Source organism: Zeugodacus cucurbitae, chromosome 2 (genome assembly GCF_028554725.1).
Source record: "Zeugodacus cucurbitae isolate PBARC_wt_2022May chromosome 2, idZeuCucr1.2, whole genome shotgun sequence".
NCBI classification, from domain to species: domain Eukaryota; kingdom Metazoa; phylum Arthropoda; class Insecta; order Diptera; family Tephritidae; genus Zeugodacus; species Zeugodacus cucurbitae.
Window position 1 is genome coordinate 54763879 of NC_071667.1, and position 27988 is coordinate 54791866.

The 27988-nt window shown below is 35.8% G+C and overlaps 1 protein-coding gene across 9 annotated transcripts; it reads left to right on the forward strand.

The window, feature by feature from the left end:
• The first annotated feature begins 593 nt into the window (after nt 1-593).
• On the forward strand, nt 594-27921 carry LOC105209439 (corticotropin-releasing factor-binding protein). 9 transcript variants are annotated; one of them, XM_054236135.1, is made up of 10 exons: nt 594-756; nt 998-1225; nt 1434-1520; nt 20897-20969; nt 26017-26231; nt 26427-26533; nt 26613-26731; nt 26852-27012; nt 27069-27171; nt 27240-27921. In XM_054236135.1, exons 3-10 carry the CDS (start codon nt 1470-1472, stop codon nt 27377-27379), a joined length of 969 nt encoding a protein of 322 aa, XP_054092110.1. In that variant the 5' UTR covers nt 594-756; nt 998-1225; nt 1434-1469; the 3' UTR covers nt 27380-27921. The 9 variants fall into 9 exon arrangements, with proteins under 9 accessions (XP_054092110.1, XP_054092111.1, XP_011178143.1 ...); XM_054236136.1 differs by having other exon boundaries at nt 998-1212; XM_011179841.3 differs by having other exon boundaries at nt 594-774; nt 1312-1520; nt 27240-27920.
• Nucleotides 27922-27988: the final 67 nt, after the last annotated feature.

Below are 27988 nucleotides of genomic sequence, written 5' to 3' on the forward strand. Positions count from 1 at the left end.
AAGCTTCGAAGCTTTCAAACTACTCCTCGGAGAGTAGAAGCTTACAGCAAAGCTCAATGGTGCGTGATAGAACTTGTTAAGCTTTTATAAGCTTTCTCTGAAAACCGGTAAAAATATGTTTATGAACTAAAAGGAGAAAGAAATTAAATAAGACGGATTAAAAACCAATTCTTTATAGAAACTGCTACATATTATTTTTTATGACATTTCATACTCGTACAAATAAACTTATTAGTATTAAATATGTGACAATATTATAATCCTTATAAATTTGATGACATTCCCACAACCATACAACTGGATTATCCAGACATACAAACACTTATTCATACAAACAAGCAGACAGCGTCGAAACAAGCCCCACACACATTGTATAAATGCCGCTTCGGCAACAAGTGTTGTATACTTTATCCCAAATAAACTGCTGTGAAAACTCCATCCAAACAGTTAAGTGCACACATGCACACACAAAGTTATGCCGTTAAGGCGGACAACAGCGCAAAACTTCGGCAACAGCATCGGCTTTGCGGCGCACTTCCCGATGGCGCTATAAAAGGATATGTTGCGCTGATAACGCATTCATTGTACGGACGGTTGGCAGAGTTAACGGTTGTCGTCGAAATTAGCCAATACCAGCAGTGACTTCTCAACAACCGCGTATTGTAACGGTTTTTTGTTTGAAAAAATTACCACTAAGTGGACACGTTTGGAAAGTGTGTAGTGACAGTAATAAAATTAGTAAAAAATCGCTCGCCGGTAAATCATTGAATAATAGTACGCTCTCTTGCGGTGCTTTTGAATATTCATTTAATTTAATTTTTTTTATTTTATAAAAATATATATTTCTATAGCTGAATGTGTGTGCTTGCCGCATGGCATACGTGCGCCAACTCAGTTTTTATTTCGGTGTCAAATTTAACCAATAAAGTTATTGCAGTTTAACTGCCCCACCTTCCGCTTCCGCGCACTAACAGCACAATCTTATTTCCTTCTTTAGGCATTCACTCGTATTACATGCTTTAATATTTGAACTTTTCCTCCACATTCAACCACCAGCCGTTGCAATCATTTCCCGAGCGCTTAAAAGTTGTAAGAGTTTAGAAATCTAACACGTTCCGTGTCGTTTGCCACTGCAGCATTTGCCCGGCTGCTAACCAACGGACGCATCCGCGTCACCCATCGCACAGGCGTTGACAACAACGAGATTGTCCCGTAAGTGTATCGAGTAAGTGCAGTGCAGCCCACAGTGAATTCTAAAGTCCGAATTTTTAATGTAAAAAAACTTAATAATTTTCCACTCCCCTCCAGCAGCACTCAGGACGGCTGCTGATTTTCCATAACTCAATTTATTCGCTTTTAACACGTCGTAACAATAAACGTTGATTGCCGCCGCACATCTTTATTATTTTTTCGCTCATCCTTGCTTAATCTAGTATTCTAAATCGCCGCGCTTCGCCGCCAGCCACAAAATGAAGGCGACCGTCTTCCTGTCACTTTCGCTGATTGTGCTCAGCGCTAAGGTAAGTGATAAATGAGTGCGGTTGAGTGAAAGACTTTATGAGTACAGTAGTAAAACAGTTAAGTTGAGTTGCTTTTTTCTATTTTTTACTTATGGATCCACATAATTTCATTAATATTTGCGTTAAAACAACATCTTAAAATAGTCAATTTCTTTAAACATTTTGCAAATTATTGGCAATATAAAGTGTACGAGTAGATGCATGAAGAAGCTACGAAACATAGATTCGGCACGTTTCTGTCGTTGCTGCTGAATATGAAATGTGTTTAAAAAGTTGTTGATTTGCAAACCGCGAGTTTTAAATGATTGTTTTCCGTTAGAGGCTGTGTGAAATGCTGGAAATTCTGCATTTAATTGGTCTTTGGACGGATTAATAACCGTCGGAGTTTTTAATATATCTTAAATCGTCAACCGATTAAAACGTTCAAGACGGAAACTACAATTAGGAAACATTTCTTCAAACCTTTTATATTAGTGAGCTGGTGTTGCTTAATGGGCGAACCGTGGTTGTCACGGTTTTTCGATTCATTAAGGGGCTTTACCAGTGCAACCCTTGAATAATTAGGAGATTTTTGAATTTTTTGTAGGAAATTGGTGATTTTTGTTAAAGAAAGTACTCGATTGAATGGTTCGAAGTTTTTTGGATATAATAAGGTATGTTTTTAGCCACATTTTAAGATTCTTTTTTTACAAAAATATTGAAAAATAACGGAGTTATATGTTGTCTTGGGAGGTGCCAAAAAAAAAGTTCCCCAACTGCTGACATGATTCCGGCCGAATGAGTAGCTGAAATAAATAAATTCAAAAATGTTATAAAAGTTGAAAGTATATACCATACAATGACCTGCGGTCGCTTTTTAGTACGCTGTCATTCAAAAATTACCGCTTTCACAGGATATTTTTGAAAGTATGTACTACCCAATAAGCAAAAAAATAAAAAATTGATTTTTTGAAAATGCCACACTGGTATAGCACCTTAAAATTTTAGAATCATTGACATCATTTTTTTTGCTCAAGCTATGTCCTATGGAACAAACTACTGTATATAAGGTTCGGAAAGGAAAATTAATTCATCTTCGGATTTCATATTTCAGCAATACGCAAAGTTGAGTGAAGTCAAATCGCAAGTTTAATTCATATTTCTTCTCAGAACCCTATATAGTTTGTTTCAATGAAACCTTAGGCATTAGATTAGAGATTCGATAGAACTATTCTTCATGAAATAGTAGTCCAGTCGAATCAGTACAATTGTAAGGAAATACTTTTAATAATCGAAATTCTTTTGAAACAAACCTTTTATAAACCTGAACTTGTGAAATATAACCACTAAACATAACCACCAAATGTGATTAAGAGGGGTTCTGAAGAGTTTGCGGTTCGAATGAATTTAGTTAAAGTTTAAAAATATTTAAAATGGGAAAAGATAAATTTATGCTTTGAAAATCTTCATGTATTCGATGCGGCAACATCAAATTCTCTTCAGTTATTAAGATTAAATCTTAAGTACTTAAACATCAAACTCTGAACTAAAAGATGCCAGTTCGAATATATCAAAATATAAGGCTCAAAATGGTATGCCTCGATAGGATTGGTCGAAATTGTTAAATAAACTTTAATAAAGCAAAGTTTGAAGAATCCTCCTTCCTTTGGTTCAAAAGAATCTTTGACCAATTTTAGAATCGCAATTAAAAATCGAAAGAAATACTCTAACGGAAAGGCGGATAAAAAATGTGACCAAATAAATACGTTTGATGTTTCCAATAATTTTTTAATTAGTTCATTATCTTAAATAAATGATTGGGAACTATGTCGTCATTCTCTTCTTTGGCACTACAACCGTGGGTCCGAGTGGGCCTGTTCGTTAGTTCTCTCTATCCTTTGCAAAGTTATGCCAGTTGTAATTCCAAGTGCAGACTGGTTCCTATGTATTTAGCCCCTCTATTAGATACGTGGGCAACCTTGCTTCCATTGTTCACTCATGGGTCTCAAATCGAAGGAACTTTTCGCTGCAGCATCGTCTTTCAAGCGGACGGCTTCAAAGATCATGCGGACAACAGTTCTCTCGTATTCCCCAAGTGCTTTCTCATCTCGGTTTGTCTTCGTTCATGTCTCTGCGCCGTATAATAGGAATTGGAATGATGAGTGATTTATAGAGCGTGGATTTTGTTTGACGAGAGAGGGATCTGCTTCTCAGTTGCCTACCGAACCCAAAGTGGCACCTGCTGCCTTTATGATATTCTATAACACAGTGTCTTGCATTTATTAAATACTATAAAAAGTTCGACATAACCTTTCCAGCGTTGGGGAATTTTTAGATTGTAAGCCACAAGCGCCCACTACAATTTGTCTGTAATAAAGTCCCGTTCAAAGTCAAAGAAGTAAACATGTGTATATCAAGAATAAAGCAATCATTTATCTGCAAACTCTCTTCAGAAGAGTGTCAGTGCCGTGTCAAAGCGCAATCATTTATGCTTACATGAATTCATACTGACGGTAACACCGCTATGTGGAAAAGCACCACATCAGTCACAAGTCTACACAATTGTAACCTTAAAGCACGAACCAACAGGACACAGTTTGTGGCAGCTATGCGTCTCAATTCAACATAAATTGCCCACAAGAGGCCTGCGCGTCGGACGAGTTTCAAATGTCGTTGGCTATCGTTGGCTGAGCGGGCGTTAAGTGGAGTTAAAACGGGCGGAAGCGGATGACGGACTGCTGTCATTAGGAATGCAACAAATCAAATGTCACCTTCGGTGCATATCAAATACGATTTCTGCAGCAAAGTTGGCTCACCGTTGCAGTTGATGACAGTCACCAGCCAGCAGAAACGGCTTATACTTAGTTTACTTAGTATGCATAGCTGCTTCCGCTCATGGTTGCTGTGGCGCAGTGCAGACTATTTCTCTACCAACAAGTGCGGCAAATGTGACAAATTGACAGACCAAAGTGTAATCACACGCATAGCGTGGGTATATGTACAAGTGTTTGTATGTCGAACTTAAATACCGTTAAATTAGTGCTATGCATTTTAAGTACATTACAGCTTGGTGAGCGCACGAACTTACAAGATTTCTATATTCAGCTGCCATGCATGAATGAACTTTGAATTATTGACTTTTGAGAAGGAAATTAAAATCAGAAAACCATGACGAAATGTCAGTCGAATATATGTATATAGCTTATCTTGCGCGAACAACGTGCATATGTATGTATGTATTTAGATGGCTGTTCTTGTGCAGAGATTCTCATTTGAAACAATGCCAGTCGAGTGTGACTATGCTATGCTTATGATAACTTTCCTCGCACTAACAAAACTTAAATTGGCATGCACACATGTATATAAACATTAGTATATGCTTTCTAACGCTAATATGTACATATGCTTTGTGCAACATTTGCTAAAACTCATTCATCCAACGCCTCCACCGTTTGTCATCATTTCATAATTTCCCCACACGCTACCACCCACTGCAACCAGACCCCTGAAATAATCAAAGAAAATTTCATATCGACACCAAAAAACCAGAGAAAAAACAAAATGCTTTCTCCACAAGCTGCCATAGTTTGTCGTTATACATATGTTTGTTAGAAAATTTCACCGGAAATTAATTGGCGTTCTTATGGATTCAACACTTGTAGCGCCCCGCTAATCCGTACAATTCAATTTCATCTAGCGCTGCTTAGTTAAAGCCCGCAGAAGACACACATCGGTGGCAACTTATTAAGAGAAGCAAGAAGTTTTTGCCGTTTTTAAGTGAATTGTCAACTTATGTCATTATATTAATGGCAGCCACTAGTGTTTTTGTGAAAACTTTCTACTGACATGTGTTCGTATAAAGAACTTCAAATAGCATGATATTCGATATCTTTCTTTGAAAGGCAATGGGGTGCGCAATCATGAGAAAACAGTTAAAGGTGTCAGTAGTGATTTTTCGTTTTCGTCAAATAAGCTGACTTATATTGTAATTCCATGAAATGTTTTCTGGAAAAAGAGATCTGATTAATATAAAGTCATCTGTCTCTCACGACAACTCAAGCTGTTCATCCGTTATAAGTGGTGGTTTTACACCCTAGATATAGATTTTCTGAAAGTCTTGGTATACTCTTCGTGAATGACATCGGTCCAGTTTACACTACACCATATCCTCTAGGCAATACATACGGTTCCACATCACGCAATTTTCGCAACATCTTGGATATAAGTTTGCTATATTCCTATCTCAAGAGACATGCTATATGTGTAAGGTAGTTCAATAGACGTACACAGTGCAATCAGTATCTTACTATCTCTAGTCGTATGGTTTAGGTATCTACCAGGTGTTTACCCCAAGTGTACGAGTATATTTTTCCAGTTTTGTTCCATAGTGAAAAGTTTTAGACTGCTAGTGGTGGAGATCGTTAAGATCGTCGAGATATTTAGGTTTTTACTATTCAGTCACCAACTCCTATGTCTGACGCTGTAATCGTGAAATCGTCAGCATACTGGATGGAGTTATGAGACTATGTTTGATAGTTTGAGGTCGGAACGATACTGACAACTCTTGACCGCTCCAATATTGATTTGTAGTCTGCATTCAAAGCCCTAAAAAGAGTATCGACGGCTATGCTCTATAGTATAAATTACCTCGGCCTGTATGACTGACCAAGTTTTTGATTGAAGGTCGAGAGTAATAACAGCCAAAGCGTACTCTCCATTGGATAAAGAAAATAATTTATTTTATTATTGTCTAAACTGCTTAAGCGATTTTAGCCGAGTTCACTAAGGTGCCCCGGATGTTTCAAACAGAACCAACTCTTTTCTTAAATAGCTTTTCCGAAGTACAATAAATTCCCATCACTCAGTACTCAACACTCAATCAAACCTAGGATTCTGTTTGAAAATTCGCTATTTATTCAATTTTAGAAATGTATTTTTTCAACTGACATGTTGTAGTAGTTATCCTACTAGCGCTCCATGGCAAATATACGGCACCACAACCGCGGGAACTACGTTAACAAAATTGACCCGGATTTTATACAGCCAAGGGCTGTTATTTTGACAATTTAAACCTGTTTGGTTCGGTAAGTTACATCCGGGAGACTTTCTGATAGATTTTATGTCGTCTCAAAAATACATGCGGTTATTGCTCAGAACTTGTAGAACCCTCCATTTGTCGTCTAATATCAGTGACCTTACAAAAAGACTTCAAAATATTATGGCTGAACATCGATGGAATATTTCCGTATAGTAACTGTGAACATTACAAATGCAAACTGCGTGGCAATGAATGGCATGTCTTAATAACCGCAACAGCCGTTTAACAGGTGCACCTAATTTCCTGTCACAAGTGCAACTAGCACATATTCAGTCATGTATTCTATGTCACCTTCACATATGTAGTGTGTTAATTAGTTTTACTTGATTTTGAGGTGGGGGCTGCATGGAAAAACTAATGACCCCTAGTAATGTGACAAAATTAATTTACCAGTGGGATAAAAATTGCATCTGTTCATATTGTTGATAAAACCATTAAGAGGGTCGCAAATTAAGTGCTGCGTTTCAAAACATATTTTGAGCAAAATACTTCAAAACAGGCTTAACTGTTGACACTGCAATAAGTGGGGCGAACATATAGACACATCTTACACTTGCAACTACATATGGAGATATGCAGGTGATAGATAATAATTTATAACAAAAAGCAAGGGGAATTTTTTTTTCTGAAAACATAATTTTTATAAAATCATTGAAGCGTTAATTTTTAGCATATTAGCTGACCAAACACCTCGCCCACTTTAATTTCTCTCACAAATAGAACTCATTACAACTCAAAGAAAGCCAATTTAATTGTAATCAAACAATGACATATGTAGATATATTTAACCTGTGTATGTATTTAAGTCATACATATAGACATATGTACTGCAGACTTCATTTTTATTTCAAGTGTCAACGAGTTCGACGTCAATTGCTGTACATACATTTTACATACATTGTACATACATACAATCGCTTGCAAACAAACGCGCAGACAAGTTCAATGTGGTGGCCAACAGTGCGTATGAGTGATGCGGCAAGCGCCAAGTGCTGTGTGTAATGCGAGTGGCCCGCCACGCCAGCAAAAGGCTTTATGCAAATATAATTTAGTTGGCTTCAATGAACTTTGAAGTGGTAATGCTGCATCGCATGGAGGACCGACTGGCCATATGGCTTATGCGCCAAACAAAATAAGGGTTTCAACTAATTTCAACCGGCAAACTTAAAAAAGCACTTGCGGCTCAGCTCAATTTCAATTAAACGCAGATAAAGAAGTGTCCGTTCGCTTTGATTTGCGACGGAAGTTTGAGCGTGAATTTAATTACTTCAACAGCGTGCCTTTAATACGGAAGTATTTTTGGTGGTTTTATGCGGTTCGCGCAGACTTAAAGCGAGCACAGACCTTTGCATACATACTATATGTATATACATCTCTACTTTGAGATTACTTAGTGTTAAGTGTTAAGAATTTTTTTTAATTTTGGCTGTTGTACTTTCAAATAGTTTGTTCATGCGATCAAAAAGATGTTGAATCCACCTGACGTTCATTGGTGACTATTCTTCTTCTTCTTAGCTGGCATAGGTACAGTTTATGCGATTGTAGCCGAGTTTACAACAACAGCGCGCCATTCATTCCTCCTTTTGGCAAATTGGCGCCAGTTTGTAATATCAAGTAAAGCCATATCCTTCTTCACCTGGTCCTTCCTACGAAGTGGAGATCTTCCTCTTCCTCGGCTTCCACCAGCGGGTACCGCATCGAACACTTTCAATGCTGAAACGCTTTCATCCATTCGAACAACATGACCTAGCCAGCACAGACGCTGTCTTTTTATTCGCTGAACTATATCTATGTCGTCGAAAAACACATACAGCGCATCATTTCATCTTCTGCGGTATTCGCCGTTGCCAATGTTTAAGGGACCGTAAATCTTCGGTTCCTTATCCAGTTTGGAAAAAACAGAACTAACGGCGCGATTGTTGCTTACAATAATATTGATATCATCGGCGTACGCCAGCAGCAGTTCACTCTTAAGAGGAGATTATACCTTCTAATTTTAGATCTGCGGCTCACGATAGTGAGACATCTTGTCTGAAACCTCGTTTGGTATCGAACGGTTCGGAGAGGTCCTTCAAGATCCTGATCTTTTGGTGTTGCTCAATGTCAGTTTACATAGCCGTTTTAGTTTCGCGGGATTCCAAAAAATTGACAAAGAGATGGTGTGTGTCGATTCTCTTTTCACGGGTCACGACGGATGGAGTCATGTGTTCACATAAGTGAGGAAAGTTCCTGACTGCCATTCACCTGGTAGTGGCCAGGAACAATTATTGTGCGTGTGGCTCAAGTAGCTAATGACTTCCGTTTTGGTTGTGAACAAAAGTGAGGAGGCGAATCCCACCACATAAAAAAACCACCCCATTGAAAAGGGAGCATCATTAGTGACTGATATGAATGAAAATTAAAAAAAAAAAAAATATTAAATTTTAATTTAATTTATTTAATTAAAATTTTTGATGACATGGTTCATCATGATAGTTGATACGCTAAATACGTTAAAGTATGAGAACGCTCTGTTAAAATAGAGTACCAAACGTGCTCACTATCTTAAATCAACCTTATCATCTGGACATGGTCCCAATTATATCTGTTCTCATACAGTAAAATGCAGTAATCAGTATTAATTTCGACTTCTATAAAGAAAAACTGCCGACGAGGGTATCATGCAAAAGCGCAAAGAGTCAAAATTATCAAAATAAGTAGATTTTGAGTGGATCAAAAAAACCGAGATGGTTAAAAATAGGAAATTCCCTCCATTTATATACATGTCTGAAAATGTCAAATATGCATTGTTAAGAAAACCTAAAAATAAATATAAAAAATTATCACATTTAATTTGCGAAATTATGTCTTTTTAAAACCACACGAACGAGATGCTTGGAATTTTCATTAGAAAATAATTTGAAACTGCACCGAAGCATAACAAAAGAATACGATAAAACATTTTTGAAAATTTATCATAAGTACACACATTCACTCACACATACAACATGTGTTCTCTTATAACCACATGAACAGTTTCTTGTGTCAACAAACGGTTGCCCACATACTCAAGTATGCACCGCTACCACCAATCGCTTTCGAACAACATTATTTACCTGCACTTTGTCAAGTACACACGCACACACACACACACTGTCACATTCACTTCAACTTTTTTGTTTGCCCACTCACCAAATCGCCATTTCTACACAAACTCATACTAAGCAAATAAAATATGCATGCTTCGGAGCTCTCGTAAATATATTGGAGGATTTAATATTAAATATATTACAATACAAATTGCTAACAGAGTATAAGCGCTTGTCAGCTTTGTACCGTGTATAAATAAATATCTCTAACTGCGAGTACACGTCATTATAACCGAAAGTATTTCGGTGCAGGCAAGGCAACATTTCGTTACTGATAGTGTTTACGCAAAGAAGCTATCGGACAAGGTACCGTGCAGCAAGTCCATATACAAATCAGTGCTGTTGTGTGTGTGTATTAAGCCATATTTCGTTATTATTGCAAGAGCGCTGCTGTTATTAGTTTTTTCCGGTGATTATTTGCATATGTGTGTACACCATCGTGCTTAGTTGTTGTTCAAATGTTGACCAATTATGTGAGACAAAATTTAATAATGCGAAATATGATTTATTGAATTTGTGCTTAGCCAAAATAAATATCGAGTTTATAAGTATTTGTTATTGCTTTTGAGTAGCAAGCAAATTACAATTTTTTTTAATGGAAACTAATAACTAATAACATTTATAAATTTCGATGAATACATTATTCCTTAAAATAAAAAAAAAAAATCCAACAAGTCAAGAAGGGCTCTGAAGCAACATTCTTTGGCCCAAGGTAAATCGTAAGATGTCTAGAGAACTCTTCGCACCTCAGTAAGTTCAATCTTTCCTTAATCATAGGCGTTCTAACTGACAATCTCAATTGTCAAACTAAATATTTTATCAGACGCTAGCTACAGAAGCTGTTTGAAGGAGGTTGTATCTTCCCAACATTTCCTTTAGGAATGCCCCGTTCTAGGCAAAAGATTCTTGTATCTCATTTTTATGCACATCCCCGCGAATTAGCGGTATAGAAGTAAAAAACCTCTGCAGATATGTGGTAGGTTCTAGGCGGTTTGTCGATACTTAAATTTAAGTGAGAGGGTATATTTTTGGAACCACAAAGAACTGTCCTTAATAGTCTAACTGTGTTTTATCTGATGGGTAGCATTCATTGAACTACATCTAAGGAAGGGGTAAGTTATGGAGATATGTACTAAAGCCTATTCCGGAATTTCGAAAAGTATAGAAAAGTATAGAACCACATTTGTGGGCGTGGCAATGGTCCGATTTCGGCTATTGCAATGCCAATACTCACTCATGATAATGTACTTTGAGCAGATAGACAAAATCGCATCACGACTAAGCCTACTTTCATTAATTCATATTGAATTCAGTAAGCTTATTTTCTGGCCTTTTCACACAGGAGCTAATTGATCAATTAACAGGCCTCTCCTCGATTAAAACGCTGATTAAGATCGAATTACCGTACAAAATAAAAATCTGCATTATTTGCTGATTGAATTCTAATCGATTTGAAAATGAAATGCAACTCTGCGACAAAGACCGTATTTGTAATTATATATACGTTCTTTGTTTGCGAGTTGTTGTTCACGCTACATGTCGGTAGATGTCGCTGCTAAAATAGCTGAAAAATCAGCTGATGAAACTTAACAACTTCTTATGAAAAGCAAAAACAAAAATGTATAACAGCTGATCGGTTATCGAGTAGACGGCAGTGTGAAGGGCTAAAACTGGTTTCTCAATCAAAATTTTAATTTGGCTATGGGAAAAGGCTATAAGAAAATGAGAAACATATCAAACGCAAACTAAGTATATTTCTTAAACCTAATAGAGGAGAGCTCCCTTCTTTGAATTACTTAAGTCGATTTATACATATATAGTCACTCTATACTGAGTACTATAAAGTGGAAATTGAGCAGCAAAACCATATGAAAGTAATGCGTGAAAGCATTATGAATTAATTCACAATTCCATTACAATAGTTAAATTTGAGGGTCCTTTTAAAATAGACATCAATATGTGCTCTGGTTTTACAAGATGCTTCAAGTTATATTCCTTAGACACGTGTTTTATTATACCGACTTTAGCAAAATAAAATCAGCATAACTCATTTGTGTAAAATCATGTAAAAATTTACATAGCTCAAACAGGTGCGCATTTTCCGTCTATTTTGGATTTGGTTTGTTGACTTTTCGCTTTTGACTCTGCTGGATTTAATTAATGTAGATAAGAGGTAGAGTTAATACTTGAGTTTGCATAAAACATACTCACACAAAAAGGAGGAATTTAAATGTTGTGTTTACTAAAAATTTGTTTTTGTTGTGACTTGAAAAGTCTTTCACTTAAATAGAGTACTAGTGTTTAGATACTTAAGCGATTTATTAGCAACTTAGCTAAGTACTTGACGTACTAAGCTGATTTAACTGAGCGAGTAAATAATCTGTTTGTACTTTGTACAAACTGTTGTTTTATGCAAATTCATAAAAATAATAAACAATTGTTTTATTAAAAAACTAACCTCAAACATTGTTGGCTTTTTTAGCAGTTTTAATTTCTGAACGGACAAGTAGTTTTATTGGCAAGCTTTATGAGTAGATTTTTTAAGCATTATTATGAGATGCTTTGCATTATTCAAATTTACATGCTTCTCTTTGCACACCTACAAAATTCCCTTCCTGTTAATCCAGGAATTCAGCTAAAATATTAAACTCTCAATCTACTTACACGCATTAATTTGGCATAATCCCAAAATCTCGAAAGCAAGTAAATTTAGTTTTCCCATTTAATTGGCATATTATGCTCGATTAATTACCTTTCACTGGTGTGCATGTTTACCAAAATTGCAAACCGTTGGACAATAAAGCAAACTAAATTGCATATGAAATACATATGTATGTACTTATATACATATGTATGAACAATGCCTGAGGAGAAGACGTGAATTGCGCTGTTGTAGCTGATGACTGTGTTAGAACGAGAACATATATTATTGCATTTGAATTTCAATGCGCATTTCAGAGTGTAGACTATGGATAAATACATATTTATATATGTACATATATATATATATACATATGTATATGAACCTACATCCGGTATTTGCTATTTGTCCACTGTGTGCTTTTGTGTGTACACATGCCACTTTGCATACGCCATTGCGCCTAAATATATGCAAACCTTCGTATGAATGTCGGGATTTCGGCAATCAAAACAGCAACAGTCCTAGTGCCATCATCAGATTGTCATTAGCTTTATCTGGCAAGGGAAATCATCATCATTGTCAACAGCTAAGCTACACACCGCAATGACAGCGCTCGACAGCGAGTGTCATACAATGATTTGTAAATAACAAACTTGAAAACATTGAAAATTAACTGAATTATAGTGGTGGTAAAAATAGCGTGGAAGAATGAAAAAATTAGAATTTATTGGGAAACGTAGAAAATATTATTTTGGTAGAAAAGTATACAAAACAAGTAAGGAAGGGCTAAGTTCGGGTGTAACCGAACATTTTATACTCTCGCAATTTATTTATTTAACTTTATTTATATTATATAATACACAATTTGACATATTCGTGATATATATTGTATAAAGTCCATTGAAAGTTGGAAACCATAATATTAGGTTAGAAGCACCGAGGTCCTCGTGTTCGATATATGGGGCCTTAAAAACCTATGGTCCGATTTCGGCGATTTTTAGAATGGGGCTGCCACACTATTAACATAGTATTTGTGCAAAGTTCTGCACCGATATCTTCACTAGTGCTTACTTTATATATTGTAAAGTAAACGATTCAGATCGACTTCCCAATTCTGGTATATAGGAAGAAGGCGTGGTTGTGAACCAATTTGGCCTATTTTCACAACATATCATTGGGATGTAAGGAAACTATTACAAACCAAGTTTCATTGAAAACGGGCGAGTAGTTCCTGAGATATGGTTTTTGACCCATAAGTGGGCGACGCCACGCCCATTTTCCATTTTGTAAAAAAATCTGAGTGCAGCTTTCATCTGCCATTTCTTATGTGAAATTTAGTGTTTCTGACGTTTTTCGCTAGTGAGTTAACCCACCTAACTTTTGTATGGGAGGTGGGCGTGGTTATGATCCGATTTCTTTCATTTTTGGACTGTATTAGGAAGTGGCTAAAAAAAACGGCTGCAGAAAGTTTGGGTTATATAGCGCTATTGGTTTGCGAGATATGTACAAAAAACGTAGTAGGGGGCGGGGCCACGCCTACTTCCCCAAAAAAATTACATCGCCCCTATTAGGGCGATCCTTTGTACCAAATTTTATTTTTATAACTTTAATATGGCTTAGTTATGACGCTTTATGCGTTGACTTACTAACGATAAAAATCAGAAACACAGATTTTTTTACAAAATGGTAAATGGGCGGACCATCGCCATGGGTCAAAAACCATATACGAGGGCTGCTGTATATATTTCCAAAAAATGGAATTAACTCGTGAACATTTTTGGGCGATCATTTTTCACAACTTTCAACGTGGATTATCGCGACAAGAGTGCATCGATGAACTAAAATCTTTGTATGGCTATGAAGCACCATCCTATAGCACTGTGAAAAACTGGTACAACGAATTCAATCATGGCCGACGCTCGCTCAAAGACGAATTCCGTGAAGGTCGTCCAAAAACAGCCGTTGTGCCAGAAAACATCGATGCCGTACGTGAACTGATAATGCAAGACCAGTACCTTCAGATAGAAGCATGCCTATGCATTTCTCCCACCAGCATACATTCGATATTGCATGAACACCTGGCCGTAAAAAAGGTTTGTTCTCGTTGGATCCCGCACAATTTGACAATCGCTCAAAAAAGGCTAAAAAAATGCTTCGAAAATCGGTTTGAGCGCATGCAAAAGTGTATAAATCTTGATGGAGAATATTTTGAAAAACAGCAGCCCTCGTATTAGGAACTACTCGCGCGATTTTCATGAAATTCGGTATATAATATTTTTTGACACCCTCATACTACGGATGAAAAATGGCCAAAATCGGTTCACAAGCACGCCTACTTTACACAAATACTGTATATGATCTGTGGCATCACTTGTGAAAAAATTGTCAAAATCGGACTATAACATTTCAGTGCTCCGGATATCGAATATGAAGAACTCAGTGCCTTAGAAACCGAAAATATCGGTAAATCTCTCAGATATCTTAATTTAATTCAGAGAAATCTTTTTCTTCTAATAGTGTGTCTCTATACCAAAAATGGTTTAATTCGGGTCATAACTTCTCCCAGCTCTCATATACCTAATTATAAGTTTTTCAAAAATACAATATCTTAGCTAAATTAAGTGAGCATATAATCTTAGATGTAATGTATGTTGGTGTTGAAAATGAGTGAAATCGGTTCAGGAATTACCTCAGCCTATATACCATATATGAGGAATTTCGTTATTCTGTTGAACTATACGACGAATTTATGGGTCAAATTGTGTGTTATCTTAATAAAAATATAGCAATAAATTGCGAGAGTATAACATGTTCGGTGCACCCGAGCTTAGTCTTTCCTTACTTGTATTTATTTTGTGGCAGACACTTCATTAATGCGCATTTATGTTCATAATAATTACTTTGAATGCCCGCAGTCGCTTTTGCCACTTGTTGAGCGCGCTGAAAAGGTTAAATGGAAAACATTTACACGATAAATATAATTGAAGACGCGTTGCAGCAAAATAAAGTGTCGCCAAAAAGTGTTCCATGTCAGCAATGTAATCAATTCCAGCGCGTATTCACTCTCCTCAAAAGTTTTTCAGTCCTTTTTTGTAAGTGAGATTTTTTCTACTGTAGTTGATACTGCTATCCCTTTTTTTTTTTTTTTTGTTGTTTCGACCGCTTTAATACAAAATTGAATATATTGTGTTCGCGTAAACATTATTATGCAAATACTGTTGTGACCAAAACAGCAATCTCGCGATTATTCAACACTCCAAGTAAGCTACAGTGTTTAATATATAGCCGACTTTGAACACAATTTAAATTTGAATTGAAGAAGTTGGAGTGTGGACTTACAGAGTTTTGATTTTAGTATCTACTAAATATTAAAAGTTTCTTAAATATCTATTTTCATAATATGATGAATATAAATTTAGTGATTCCCTGAGATTATGACTTTTTTGTAGGGTTGATATGGAACATTCCATTTGACGTCATCCGTTGTATTCCTCGTAAATATACAGTTTTCTGTCTGCCAAAATTTATTACGCTCTTTTTTCTGTCGCATAAAAAACCTACTATCAAACAATTAATTATAGCTAATATGCGTAATTAATTATCTGACAATAAAAATGCGTCATAAATATTATAAATGATAAATGATAATTTTTATTATCTTTAATTATATTTTATCTCCGTTTTTTAGCATTTGCCTTTCTGTAGAGACACAGTTATATGTTTGTATACAATAGTATGCATGTAACATAACCGCGATATTCGCCTTTGACCTTATATTAAATTTTCAATGAACTTTTTGCTTTGCTTCAACCCCACGCCCAACCCGCAATCCTTCCATACAGAAATAAACTGCACAACCAGGGCCCCGCTATCTGCAATTATTGTCAACTTTCGAATTATTTTTAACACTCCATAAGCTAGGCATTTCAGATTTCAGATTGACAATAAGATGTGACAGTGACAGTGACAGTCAAAAAAGCGACCAACCCAACCGCTGTACTCATATAGCAGTGTTGAAAAATCTAGCCGTTGAATTATTAAATGTCTGTTTGTGGTTATTGCGTCGTGTCTGTGTGTGTATGTTTTTCAGGTTTTCATTTCGATGTCACAAGTTCAATAAAAAGTATTTGTGTTTCAATTTATTTATCGTATATTGTATAATTGTATGTAGGAATATGTGTATTCCAGGGTATGCAGACATATTTATTATCATCCTGTGGTTTTATTGAACGCTGTGAGCGTTGTAATTGAATTACTATTGCAATGCCAAGGCCGCAGGCGCTTATCTTGATTATTATTTGTGAATTTTAATGGCATTTATGGGCAATCAAATATGAATGTCGCAATGAAATTCATTAGAAATCCAACATTCTATCGATATAAAAAAATAATATTAATAAATAATTAGGAAAATCAAACAACACTGAAATCATAACATTTGATGGTATAATTAAGATGGAATAAATCGAACATTATATATGTTTATCAATATATAAATATGTGTCTCTCATTCCATCCCGCTGTGTTACGTATACGCCCAGTACCTCTGTGCAATGCCTTCAAATATTTATAGAAAATTTATTTTTAGAAAACTTTCTACGCCCATAAAGCAATTAACCGTTCGATTTGTTCACAATTTCAACAATTTTTCATTTTTACTCAATTGGTGCAAACAATATTTTCAAACTTTTCGTCAAAGGGTCTAAAAGGTCGCTCTGCTAGAATTTAAGTGACAGCAAAATGAATGCGGTTTATTCCATATAACCATTACCTCGAACATTTGAAAGTAATTTGTAATTTATACTCATTCTTCGGTGTCTTTTGTCTTCGCTGACGTGATTTATGGCAAGCAGCGCATAAAATTTGTTGAATTTTTAACTTTCGCCATTAGCAACTAGTTACCCTACACATTATGTAAAATAAAATGAATATCAAACAGCGCAATGTAGTGCATAGTTACAGTTCAGATAATTTGTCTAAAATTTGCATTAAACATTTCAACACTTTAACGCTAAAGTTCGCTTCGCATTCACTTTATGCTATGACTTTATGAAAAAAAAACTTATTAAGACCGCAATGCTGCATAACACCGCCAGATTACTGCTTATTCGCATTTATATGCTACAAATATTGTGCAACTCTTTTTTTATAACTCCTTAGCAACCGCTGTGGCTCTGAGTGTAATCAAAACAAACGTTTTCTTGGCAGATTTATCCTCTTGCCACCGTTTCTTTTCGCAAAGTTTGCTTTTAATTGCTTTAAGTGCAGAAATGTAAACTACTGTGGGAAGTGTCTTCCATTTTGTTTTTGCTGCTTGGTTTTCACTCATTTGCATTTATCCTCTTTTCACTACCATTGCGGTTATGTAGCTCATTTCAAAGCTATGATAATAATAATAAATCTATAATTAAATTGTTATGGCAACACAGTTTAGCACAAAGTCAATATGAGAATGTTTTAAAACACTTTTTGATCTGTGGTTGTGTTGCAGCTGGATACAGCTGGAATTTTAAATAAAAAATAAAAAAACGGTTGCGCCATCTTTTATGTTCTGAGATAATAATGTTTAATTAAACCAAAACTAATTTAGTTGTACTATCTTTTGAATGCAGCACCAATTATTTAATACCAAAAAAGTCAGCGAAACGTTGAAACCAGTACCCGCCAAGACCACAGTCCCATTCTGATCTTGCAGTAGTGTTTCATGGATTTTGAGCCCATTTTCGTGTTCAAAGAATAAAATAAACAAGTTAGGAAGAGCCCAGTTCATGTGTAACCGAATATTTTATACTCCCAAAAATTATTTAAATAATTTTATAAAGAAAAAAAAATTTTACCCATATATTCGGCATGAAATCCACTAGAATAACAAAAATCATTATTGCTGAGATAATTTCTGGACCAATTTCACCAAAGGTACACTATATCCAAGACTATACGCTCAATTAATTTGACTGTGATATTTCACAAATTAACCGATTTATAAGTTATAAAGGCCACTTTATTTTTGAAAAACTTCCAATTAGGTAAAAGGTAGCTAGGGGAGTTATAATCCGATTTTAATAATTTAGAAGAGAACAAAATCCATCTGAATAACATTAAATTATCTGACAGATTTACCGATATTTTCGGTAAAAAATTATACCGAGGCATCGAGTTCATCTTGTCCGATATTTGGGGCCTTGAAAAGTTAAAGTCCGATTTCGACAATTTTTTAATAAGTGATGCCACACCCCAAATTTAGTATTTGCGTAAAGTTTTATTCCGATATCTTCACTGGTTCTTGATGTATATAGACCACTCCGGCTTCGCACGGGCATATACCATACATATGTATGTATTTTCCCGTTTCTTGCGTGGGTACATTTTAAAAAATTGAGGAAAATTCGAACATGAAATTATATTATATTTGCTATGAGCTAAAACTTGATTACGACCTCTAGTCCTTTGTGTCCGTTGTCTTTCTCTCTGATTATGAAGGCATTAGGAACGCTCAGAGTTCGACGGCCTCGTGCGAGCTTGCTCATATTTCTAATATTTTGTTCTTCAAGCCGCTGCACACGGTCGCGTACTTGGGAGGTTTAGAAATTTTGTTCAGCATTGCGATGCAAAGAGATTAAAATTCTCCATCACGGAGTCTTTTTGATAGCCTCACCTAAGAACTATTTCCAGAAAGTTGAGATTCTAGCAATAAATATAGTCTATGTTACTCGGGGTGAATGTAGCTTTCCAATAGTGGAATAGTTTTGAAATCGGCACAGTAGTTTTCGAGTTCATTACAAACATACATTCAAATCTTTCCTCTTTTAATAGTAGTAAAGATAAAGTGAATGAATCAGATGGAATTCAAAACTGTTTTATATGGAAAGTAGGTGTGATTTTTAACCGATTTCGCCAATTTTTTTACACAAGCAATCCGTTATACGGACAGACAAACATCCGTATTTCAGCTCATCTCATCATCCTAATCACTGTGATATATATAAAACTATCTCGTTTATTTTTATAACACACAAACAACCGTTATGTGAACAAAACTATAATACTTTCTGTGCAACATGTTGCGTGAATATAAATAGGAATCTAATACTGTTATTGGTATTAACAAATGTACAGTGAGGAGAATACGCTTTTAATGACTTATCTTCAAATAAATTAAATACAGAAGAGTATTAAAATCAAAACAGTTAACTTGTGTTTGTGATTAATTAGGAATCTACTTGATAATTGAAGCATGCTGTTTGCGGAAACAGACACTTCAACTTGACTCTATGAACAGATATTAAATCAAAGAAGTTAATATTTCTATATCAAATTTAAAATATGTCTATTCTTATTTGTTGTATAAGTTTACATTTGTTATCCAATAAATAAGATGCAAACATTTTAATCCAAATATTTTTTAACGAACGAGACACCGGACGATGTCTACACCCATTCAAATATCATAACAAAATTTTTTTTTTTTTTTGTTTTAAACTTTAAGCATATCTTGAAAATGAATCATTACGCCGTTTCCGCAAGGAAATCCATAGCATTATCAGTAAAGAGATTTTAACTATACAAAACTTTGCCGTTATAATGGACACTAAATGGCCTGTTGCGATACTTTGAATTGGCTTATTCAATCATTGAATAAATTGAGAGGAGACAAATTTTAAAAATAGATGCGTCATCTTTGCTGGAAAGCATTCTGATTGAGTCTATAGCATGAGAGTGTACTTTTCTAAAAGACAAAGCAGCGATAAAATTGAAAGCAAAACACTCTCGTTGCATAAAAAGTAAAGTATACGCAGCACTTGCATACTTATATACATACAACACTGAAACTTTTACATGATATACGAATATATATAAATGTGTGTATGTCTATTTCTATAGAAATATGTGAAATATGTTTGTATGCGCTCTTTTATGTGCAACAGTTGAAAGGTCAATATTCAAAACTCGCGCGAATCACACCACTTCAGGGCATTGCGAACACAGACAGTGCCAAGTGGATGCATGCGTGCGTATTAGTGTGTGTGTGTGAATGTATCGTATACAGCTTATGATTCTTTTATCGACTTCCGGCTTTGCCAACGCCAAAGTTGCTTTGGCAGCCACGCTAAAACAAATAACTCACGGCAGTGCAGCAGCCACTTGAACTTACAAAAGACACACACACACATAAATATACACACATACATATATACATACACTACATATAAACACTACATGTATACAAACTTTGTAAATATGACATAAGCCAAATACAGAGCGAGTTTGTAACAAAACTACTGCATACAAGCATGCGGGGGGCGGGGTAGAAAGAATAAATTACTGTTTGTGTAATATTAAAGGCTTTCTGTACGGCAAATATCGTCAAAAGTAACGGTATACAAAAATTCTTATATAAATTATGGAGAAGCACTTAAATTCACACATATTATTCTGCTATAGAGTTGATTAAATTGATTTTGAAGACAGCATACCTTCAACTCTTCAACTTATTCACTCAACTTTATTCTTCATTGTTACTTTGTTGCAGGCTTGGCCAATGGTGAAGAAGTCTTTCGACCTTTATGCCAACGATCCTTTCACCAACATTCATGTCATCTCAGGTAAGTCAATTTCTCTCATTGTTTTCACTTCAGTGCTTCATGCATTTTGACTTTGACTGATTTAATTAAAGCAATTTTTCGATAACCGTTTCTTTGTTGTCCTTCGATTTTTGTGGTTTTGTTAAAACAAGCAATTAAAAGTTTCAACATTCTTGCAAACATGAACATTTATGTGTGTGTATTGAAAACTTACCTTACACACCTGTGCGTTTTGTCTCATCTCCTCCAATTTACTTCATGTAAACTGTCTCAAGTGCCTCAAGTTACAACAGTAACAAATAACTCTTCAAATTTGTAGTCGAAAACTTATTCATAGTCATTTATAAATCTTCATATCTTTTTGCATAGGTGTATAAATGTGTGTAAAAACCATGAGATATAGACTGTTAGGAAATAAAAACTGAAATATTTTTTGAAAAATATTTTCGATAATCTTGATGTGGAGTAAGTTTCTTCTGCAATTTTTGTTTCACTAGCATATAGCCGCTCTCGAATGTCTAACCAATTTTATGAGAAGTCGGGGACCAACCGCTATTAAAATAAATATTTTTCTAAATTTTTGATTTTTTATTGGTTTGAACTAACAGTTCGCAGTCACGACCATCAGCAACCAAATACCTTCGATTATATGATGATTGAAATCGATGTGCTATAGAATAACTCATTGAAGAAGGGGACTAAATGATTTTAAGCTGTTTCTAAACTCTTTTTAAAATAATCTAATTAGATATTTGTTAGTTTGTTGATTTGTTAATATCTAGTATATAATAAAGACGGAATGGATTCCATAATGGAAACTTGGGCTACATTAGTAGACAACTTTCGAAAATAGCTTGTGCTGAGTGCGTTCCAATAAAATTTGTTTCAGAAAATAGTCCGTATGAGAACGATTCAACATATAACCGTACTGCAAGAGTACAATCGATTGATTGTTGTACTTTGTAAAGAGTGGATAGCCGAAAAGGAAATCTCTAGATCATTTTATGCTTCAATGTACTTATTTATGATGGTCTTAATGGGCACAACAAAGACAAAATTAAAGTCCATCTGTTTCGTTTACTTCACAATTTAAAATTAAGCACATATACTGCATTTCTTTCCTGGCAACGCGCGTCTAAAAATCGTTTTCAAAACCCCAGATACCGAACATGAGGACCGGTACGGAAAAAATAGGTAAATCTCAAAGATATTTTAAAGAAATTTAGATGGATGTTTTACTTATTATAGTGTGTCTCTGTGTCGAAAATCCTACTCTAGCGCCCATATACCTCATTTACGAATTTTCAAACTTACGGGGGACTTTATACCGTATGCATGTATGTGATTGGCGTGGAAACCGTATAGCCGGTTACAGCCGAATCGATGCCACTCCCCTCTTTCCCTCGCAGTTCGGCGCCAGTTGGAGATCCCAAGTGTAACCTGGTCTCTCCAACGGAGTGGACGCCTTTCCTTTACTCGGATTCCTCCGGCGGGTACTACATCGAACACTTTCAGAGCTGGAGCATTTTCGCCCATTCGAACAACATGTCCTAGCCACCCGCTGTCTTTTTATTCGCTGAACTATGTTTATGTCGTCGAATAACACATACAGCTCATCATTCCATTTTCTGCGGTATTCGCCATTGCCAATGTTCTGAGGACCATAAATCTTGCGCAAAATTTTCCTCTCGAAAACTCCTAGTGTCGTCTCATCTGATGTTGACATCGTCCACGCTTCTGCACCATAAATCAGGACGGGAATGGTAAGTGACTTGTAGAGTTTGATTTTGGTTCGCCGGGAGAGGACTTTACTTTTCAATTACCTACTTAGTCCAAAGTTGCACCAATTGGCAAGAGTGATTCTGCGCTGGATTTCGAGGCTGACATTGTTGGTGTTATTGATGCTGGTTTCCAGGTATACGAAAGTATCTACGACTTCGAAGTTATGACTGTCAACAATGACGTGGGAGCCAAGACGCGAATGAGCCGCATATATAGGTTAATATGTGAGATATCATAGCAAACTTAAGTAAACGTATAATCTTGAATATGCAGTAGCTTGGTGACGAAAATTTGTGTAAACGGTCAAGGAATTATACCAGCTATATATTGTATGTACTACTTTATCCCTAAAATATGGGTCATATTGTGTATTGTCATAATATAATTACATAAATAAATTGCGAAATTATAAAATGTTCGGTTACAGTCAAACTTAGCCCTTCCTTACTTTTTTTTCTTTAATATTAATTTTCATGAAACCGGAAAGATAATAACTTATTGATCAGCAGACTTTACTTAAAATGTTGTCATTAACTATATGTCTCTGGAGCTATTTGCAGTTATGTCACAGTTCAATTGATGATTTGAGTGCGATTTCCTATAAGGCTTCAAAGCTGTGTTCCGACAAATTCTTGTAGATACTATAAACAAATCTTTATTAATGTGATGATGCTGTTTTTGCAATGAGTGTGAATATTCTATTTCATTAGAAAAATGTTAGTGCACTTTGTAATAAATTTGTTCATTTTTATACCTTCAAAGCATTTGCTAAATTCTTAGCAACATATGGAAACTATAAACTCTCATACATATAAAATTGTGAAAAGAATATTCAATTGAAATAACAAATAGCCAACAGGCAAAGTCAATTATGGCAACACACTTGAGTTATTTACAAATCACTGATGCTAAGTGATACATAAGACTTTAATCAACAACAAATGACAAACTTAATACCAAATAATTTAGTAAACGTCGCATTCGTATGAGTGTTTACGCAATTCCAAAGGCCTAGCAATAAAAAGTGATTCATCTGCCCTCTACCCAACACCTCGGTTAACCACTGTGGCCTTCAACGTGACCATTTGTGAACCAGTGACAAGGCGATAGTTAGCAACCAAACAAACAGCACGTGAGAACTGCGTGAGATCAAATGTACCATATGATTTGTTGAATAGCTGTTTTGGTCACGAGGGTGTCAGACAAAGTGGCAACGAACAGCTGTTGACAATTTCATTTACGTACTACTACTACAACATGTGGCACAACATAGTACTTCTAATACATTTATTTTGTATAGTTGGGTTCAACTGATTATCAATTTATGAATATCAAAAGGATTTGAATAAAGACACAAAGTTGTCGGTTCACCCTCCAGTACGCATGCTATGTTAATCTAGATATCGTCCATTCTCACTCATATTCGACTAACTTAGATATGAAATTATTTCATATAAAAAGTGTTCCACAAGACAATCTGGTAACTCTTCGACTCTATTACTCCCATTACTCTATTACGCCTAAAATACGAACTTTTATGAGTAAAATTGTTGATTCCAGCTCCAATCAAAACAAAGCTCCGCTAATGTGAAACGACTTTCCTCCAAAAATACCAAGCTCCATACCTCCATTACATACCCTCGCTAAAACCACATCTAACGAATGTATTGAATTCGTTCTATCAAATTTACTACACTCGAAAAATAAGTGAAATATCATAATAAATCTATCAGGCAAATATTTTAAACGGCTTATAATGAAATATTGGGGGAAATGTGGATGTATTTTTCCAACTTAGACCCAAATAATGAAACCCAAACATAGGAAACTCTTTAAATATTCCACACTCTTATATTGCTATATATCGCGTAGGCATCTAATATTCGGGCACATCCAAACTCAGACTCTCCTTACTTTCTTCTTTTACCGTCACATATGTATGATGAATTTGTTTGTTTTTTATCCAGGGTATTATTAATAATCTCATGCAGTTTCACACTAATATTATGACGTCACAATATGTGATAAGCATAAAATTATTGTATTTAATTGGTCATAAACTAATAAAGCACCCACATGTGTACACAAATACCAATAAGAGCAAATACCATAGAAATGGGAAATGGGAAACAAAAGATTGTCGCCGAAATTGCAATAAAACTAGAAGCCATAAATCAACGATTAAACTGTGTTTCATATGGGTGTTCACTAATAGCAGTAGATAAGGAGAGCGGGAGCGCACATATGTAGTATGTCTATTTGTTATTATATACTTGAGTCAAACAAAAGAGACGTGCTCAAAGAGTATGAGTGCAGATTTGTATGCATAAATATATATACTATATCCTCATACTCGGTAGACAAGTATACATATATAATTAAGGTATTTTAGTATTTTGGTTTTAAGAGCGTGACAAAAAGACTCTTTCAGTCTTAATGGTTAGTTGTATATAGTATATATGTATAAGAGAGTAGTCCATAAATACAATATGATGAAAGATTTCAACCGAATCAGACTTGTAATTTGCCACCCGACAATGGATTCGTACAACGAACTCAGCAGTGAGACAACTTCACAGCAATGTTTCACGCTTTTTAAGCACAATCTGAAGGAGTTTCTGCGCCGTATCGTTACTCCGGACCAAACATAGATACGCTGAGGTAGTTCAGAGGCCAAGGCACAGTCCAAATTGTATACTTCAGTCAGCGATCCTGCTTAAAACGACCTACTTTGAACGATATAGGCTTTTTGTTCCCCAACTTAGATACACTGAGGTAGATCAGAGGCCAAGGCACAGTCCAAACTGTGGACTTCAATGGGAACGATCTGCTGCCCAATTCAGAGTATCCATTAGATTCGGTGCCATGTATCTGCTTTTTGTTTTCCAACTTAGATACACTAGTGTAGATCAGAGGCCAAGACACAGTCCAAATTATGGACTTCAGTCGGCGAATCTGCTTAGAACGATCGGCTGTCCAATACAGCGTAACCTCTATCTATCTTTCTGTGGTCCCGTTTATCTTAATTAAATTCCCTAACTTAAAAAAATCATTCGCGGCGTCGAATGTGGGAGTTACTCACTACCATGGAACTTGGGGAACCGCTGGTTCAAGTACATATATTAACCCGTTGAGAACCACTTTCCCAATTTTATTCTCATTTCTTAACTAAGTACTTATCGCACTGTCTTCGTATACTTAATAACATATTAACTACCCTTCATATTATTCATTATACTAAAACTTTTGAAACTTTCCTTCCCACTATATTTCGCACTTCATATAGATTGTATGCATGTGGCATCCGAACCCGGTGAGTATGTCTTCAAAAAGGTGCCACATTTGCTGGTCAACACGAAGGAGACGACATTGGTGGAAGCTGCTGTTGAAGAGACGACGTCGGAGGTGTGCGGTCTCTACATCATTGGCGAGCCCGACACGATTGTCGAAATAACAATGAAACACTATGATGTCAATTGCGCGACCGGCGGTCTAATGGCTGTAAGTGAAAACTCGAAAAACTAAAACAAAACAAAATAAGTTAGAAGAAAGCGAAAACAAGCATAATATCAAAAAGTTGCATCGATGAAGTGGATAAAGTAGTCGCTAAATTGAATTTTCGTCGACGCTTAATGCAATTTGCAGCTTTCGTTTTAGCTTTCACTATAATTTCGTACACTTTTCTCATTTTCACAGTTTGTCGATGGTTGGGAGTTGAATGGTGAATATTTTCCGGGCATTAAGGATCATCATCGCCAGTTAGACGAGCGTGTCATCGAGTTTTGCAACAATTATAAACAATGGTAGGTATCGGAATGACATTGTGGCAAGACGGCAAAAACAACAATTGCAACAAATAAGTTTTCATTTCCATGCTTGCAGGCCACGTGTTGCGAATAAGAAATTCTTCCGTTCAAGTCAAAATGCAGCGCTGCTGCAGTATCGCATACCATTCCGCGGCTCCTTCATTGCACACGTGCGCTTCCACAAGATAACACAGCGTAAGTGTGCGGTTGTGTGTGGCATGCCACTTATGCCCAACAAGCCGATAAATATATTTACTTAGTATTCTAATGGAAAGTAATTATTGCTATTTTCTGTTTGCGTTTCGCCCGCGGCAGCTTGCAACGTGCTGGCGCAAGACACGGCCGCCATCTTCAACATGGCTAATTTCGGTAATCAACGCAACTGCACGCTCTCAGCACTCTTCCCGGCCGCAGTGTCAGTGGCCAGCTTGAAAATCGGCGGCAAGAATATGCGTGGCGAAAAAGTCAATTATGACGTAAGCAAGCTCACTTATATTTGTACAATTTGTATTAACTCATGTCATTTGTACAGTGTGGCATGTATGAGGATCGCTTGGAGATCGGTGGCTCTTCCGGACTCGATGCGTACGCCATGGAAAAGGCTTCAGATGTTTGCGGCTACTCCGATCAGCAAGGTAAATAATAATAAAGCACTACTTGCAATATAGTTTTCATTTCAACATTCGTTTCTCTAACATCTCAGGACCCGAACAGGCCATCTTCTGCGGTGTAACTACGGTGCGTTTGATCTCGACTGGACGTTATCAGAATCACGCAGCCGTTATGCTACGCAAAGCCGACGAAACTGATTTGGACATTGCTACTCTCGTCTGTGCGCTATAAATCTCAAAATAAGGAAAGAATTGTAGACACAAAGTAAAGTTTTTGCGGGATATAATTACGACCAGCTTTTGCAATAATAGAATGCGACACTCAATTATATACATACATATATACATACATATATAATAAGCTTGCATGTATGGTTAGGGTATTGGTATTTGTTGAACTCTGCATACAATAAAAAAAAACCAAAAAACAAAAATTTCAAAGAGTAAAATACATTAATAAAATTAATTAAAGATTCAGTAAAAAAAAATAAGTTTTTGGCTCGAAAGTTGAATTGTTTATACTTCGCAGTACTTAGTACTTAGAAAATATTGTACATATACATACATATAATACATATATACCTATTTTGGAAAGCCTCAATTTGTTAAACTATTTTGTGTAATTGTGTGTAGTAACGGTGTTCCCAGCTTGCTTCTTAAAATTGGAGTTTATCAGCGCCTGTATGTTACATACACATACCCTTATATGTACTTAAATATAATGGTAGTCAAAAAATAATAATATTATAGTAAAGCCAGAAGAGAAATGCAATTAACTATAAATAAAAGACTTAATTCATATCGATGTTTTATTTAAATTCTTATCATTTTAATACTAACT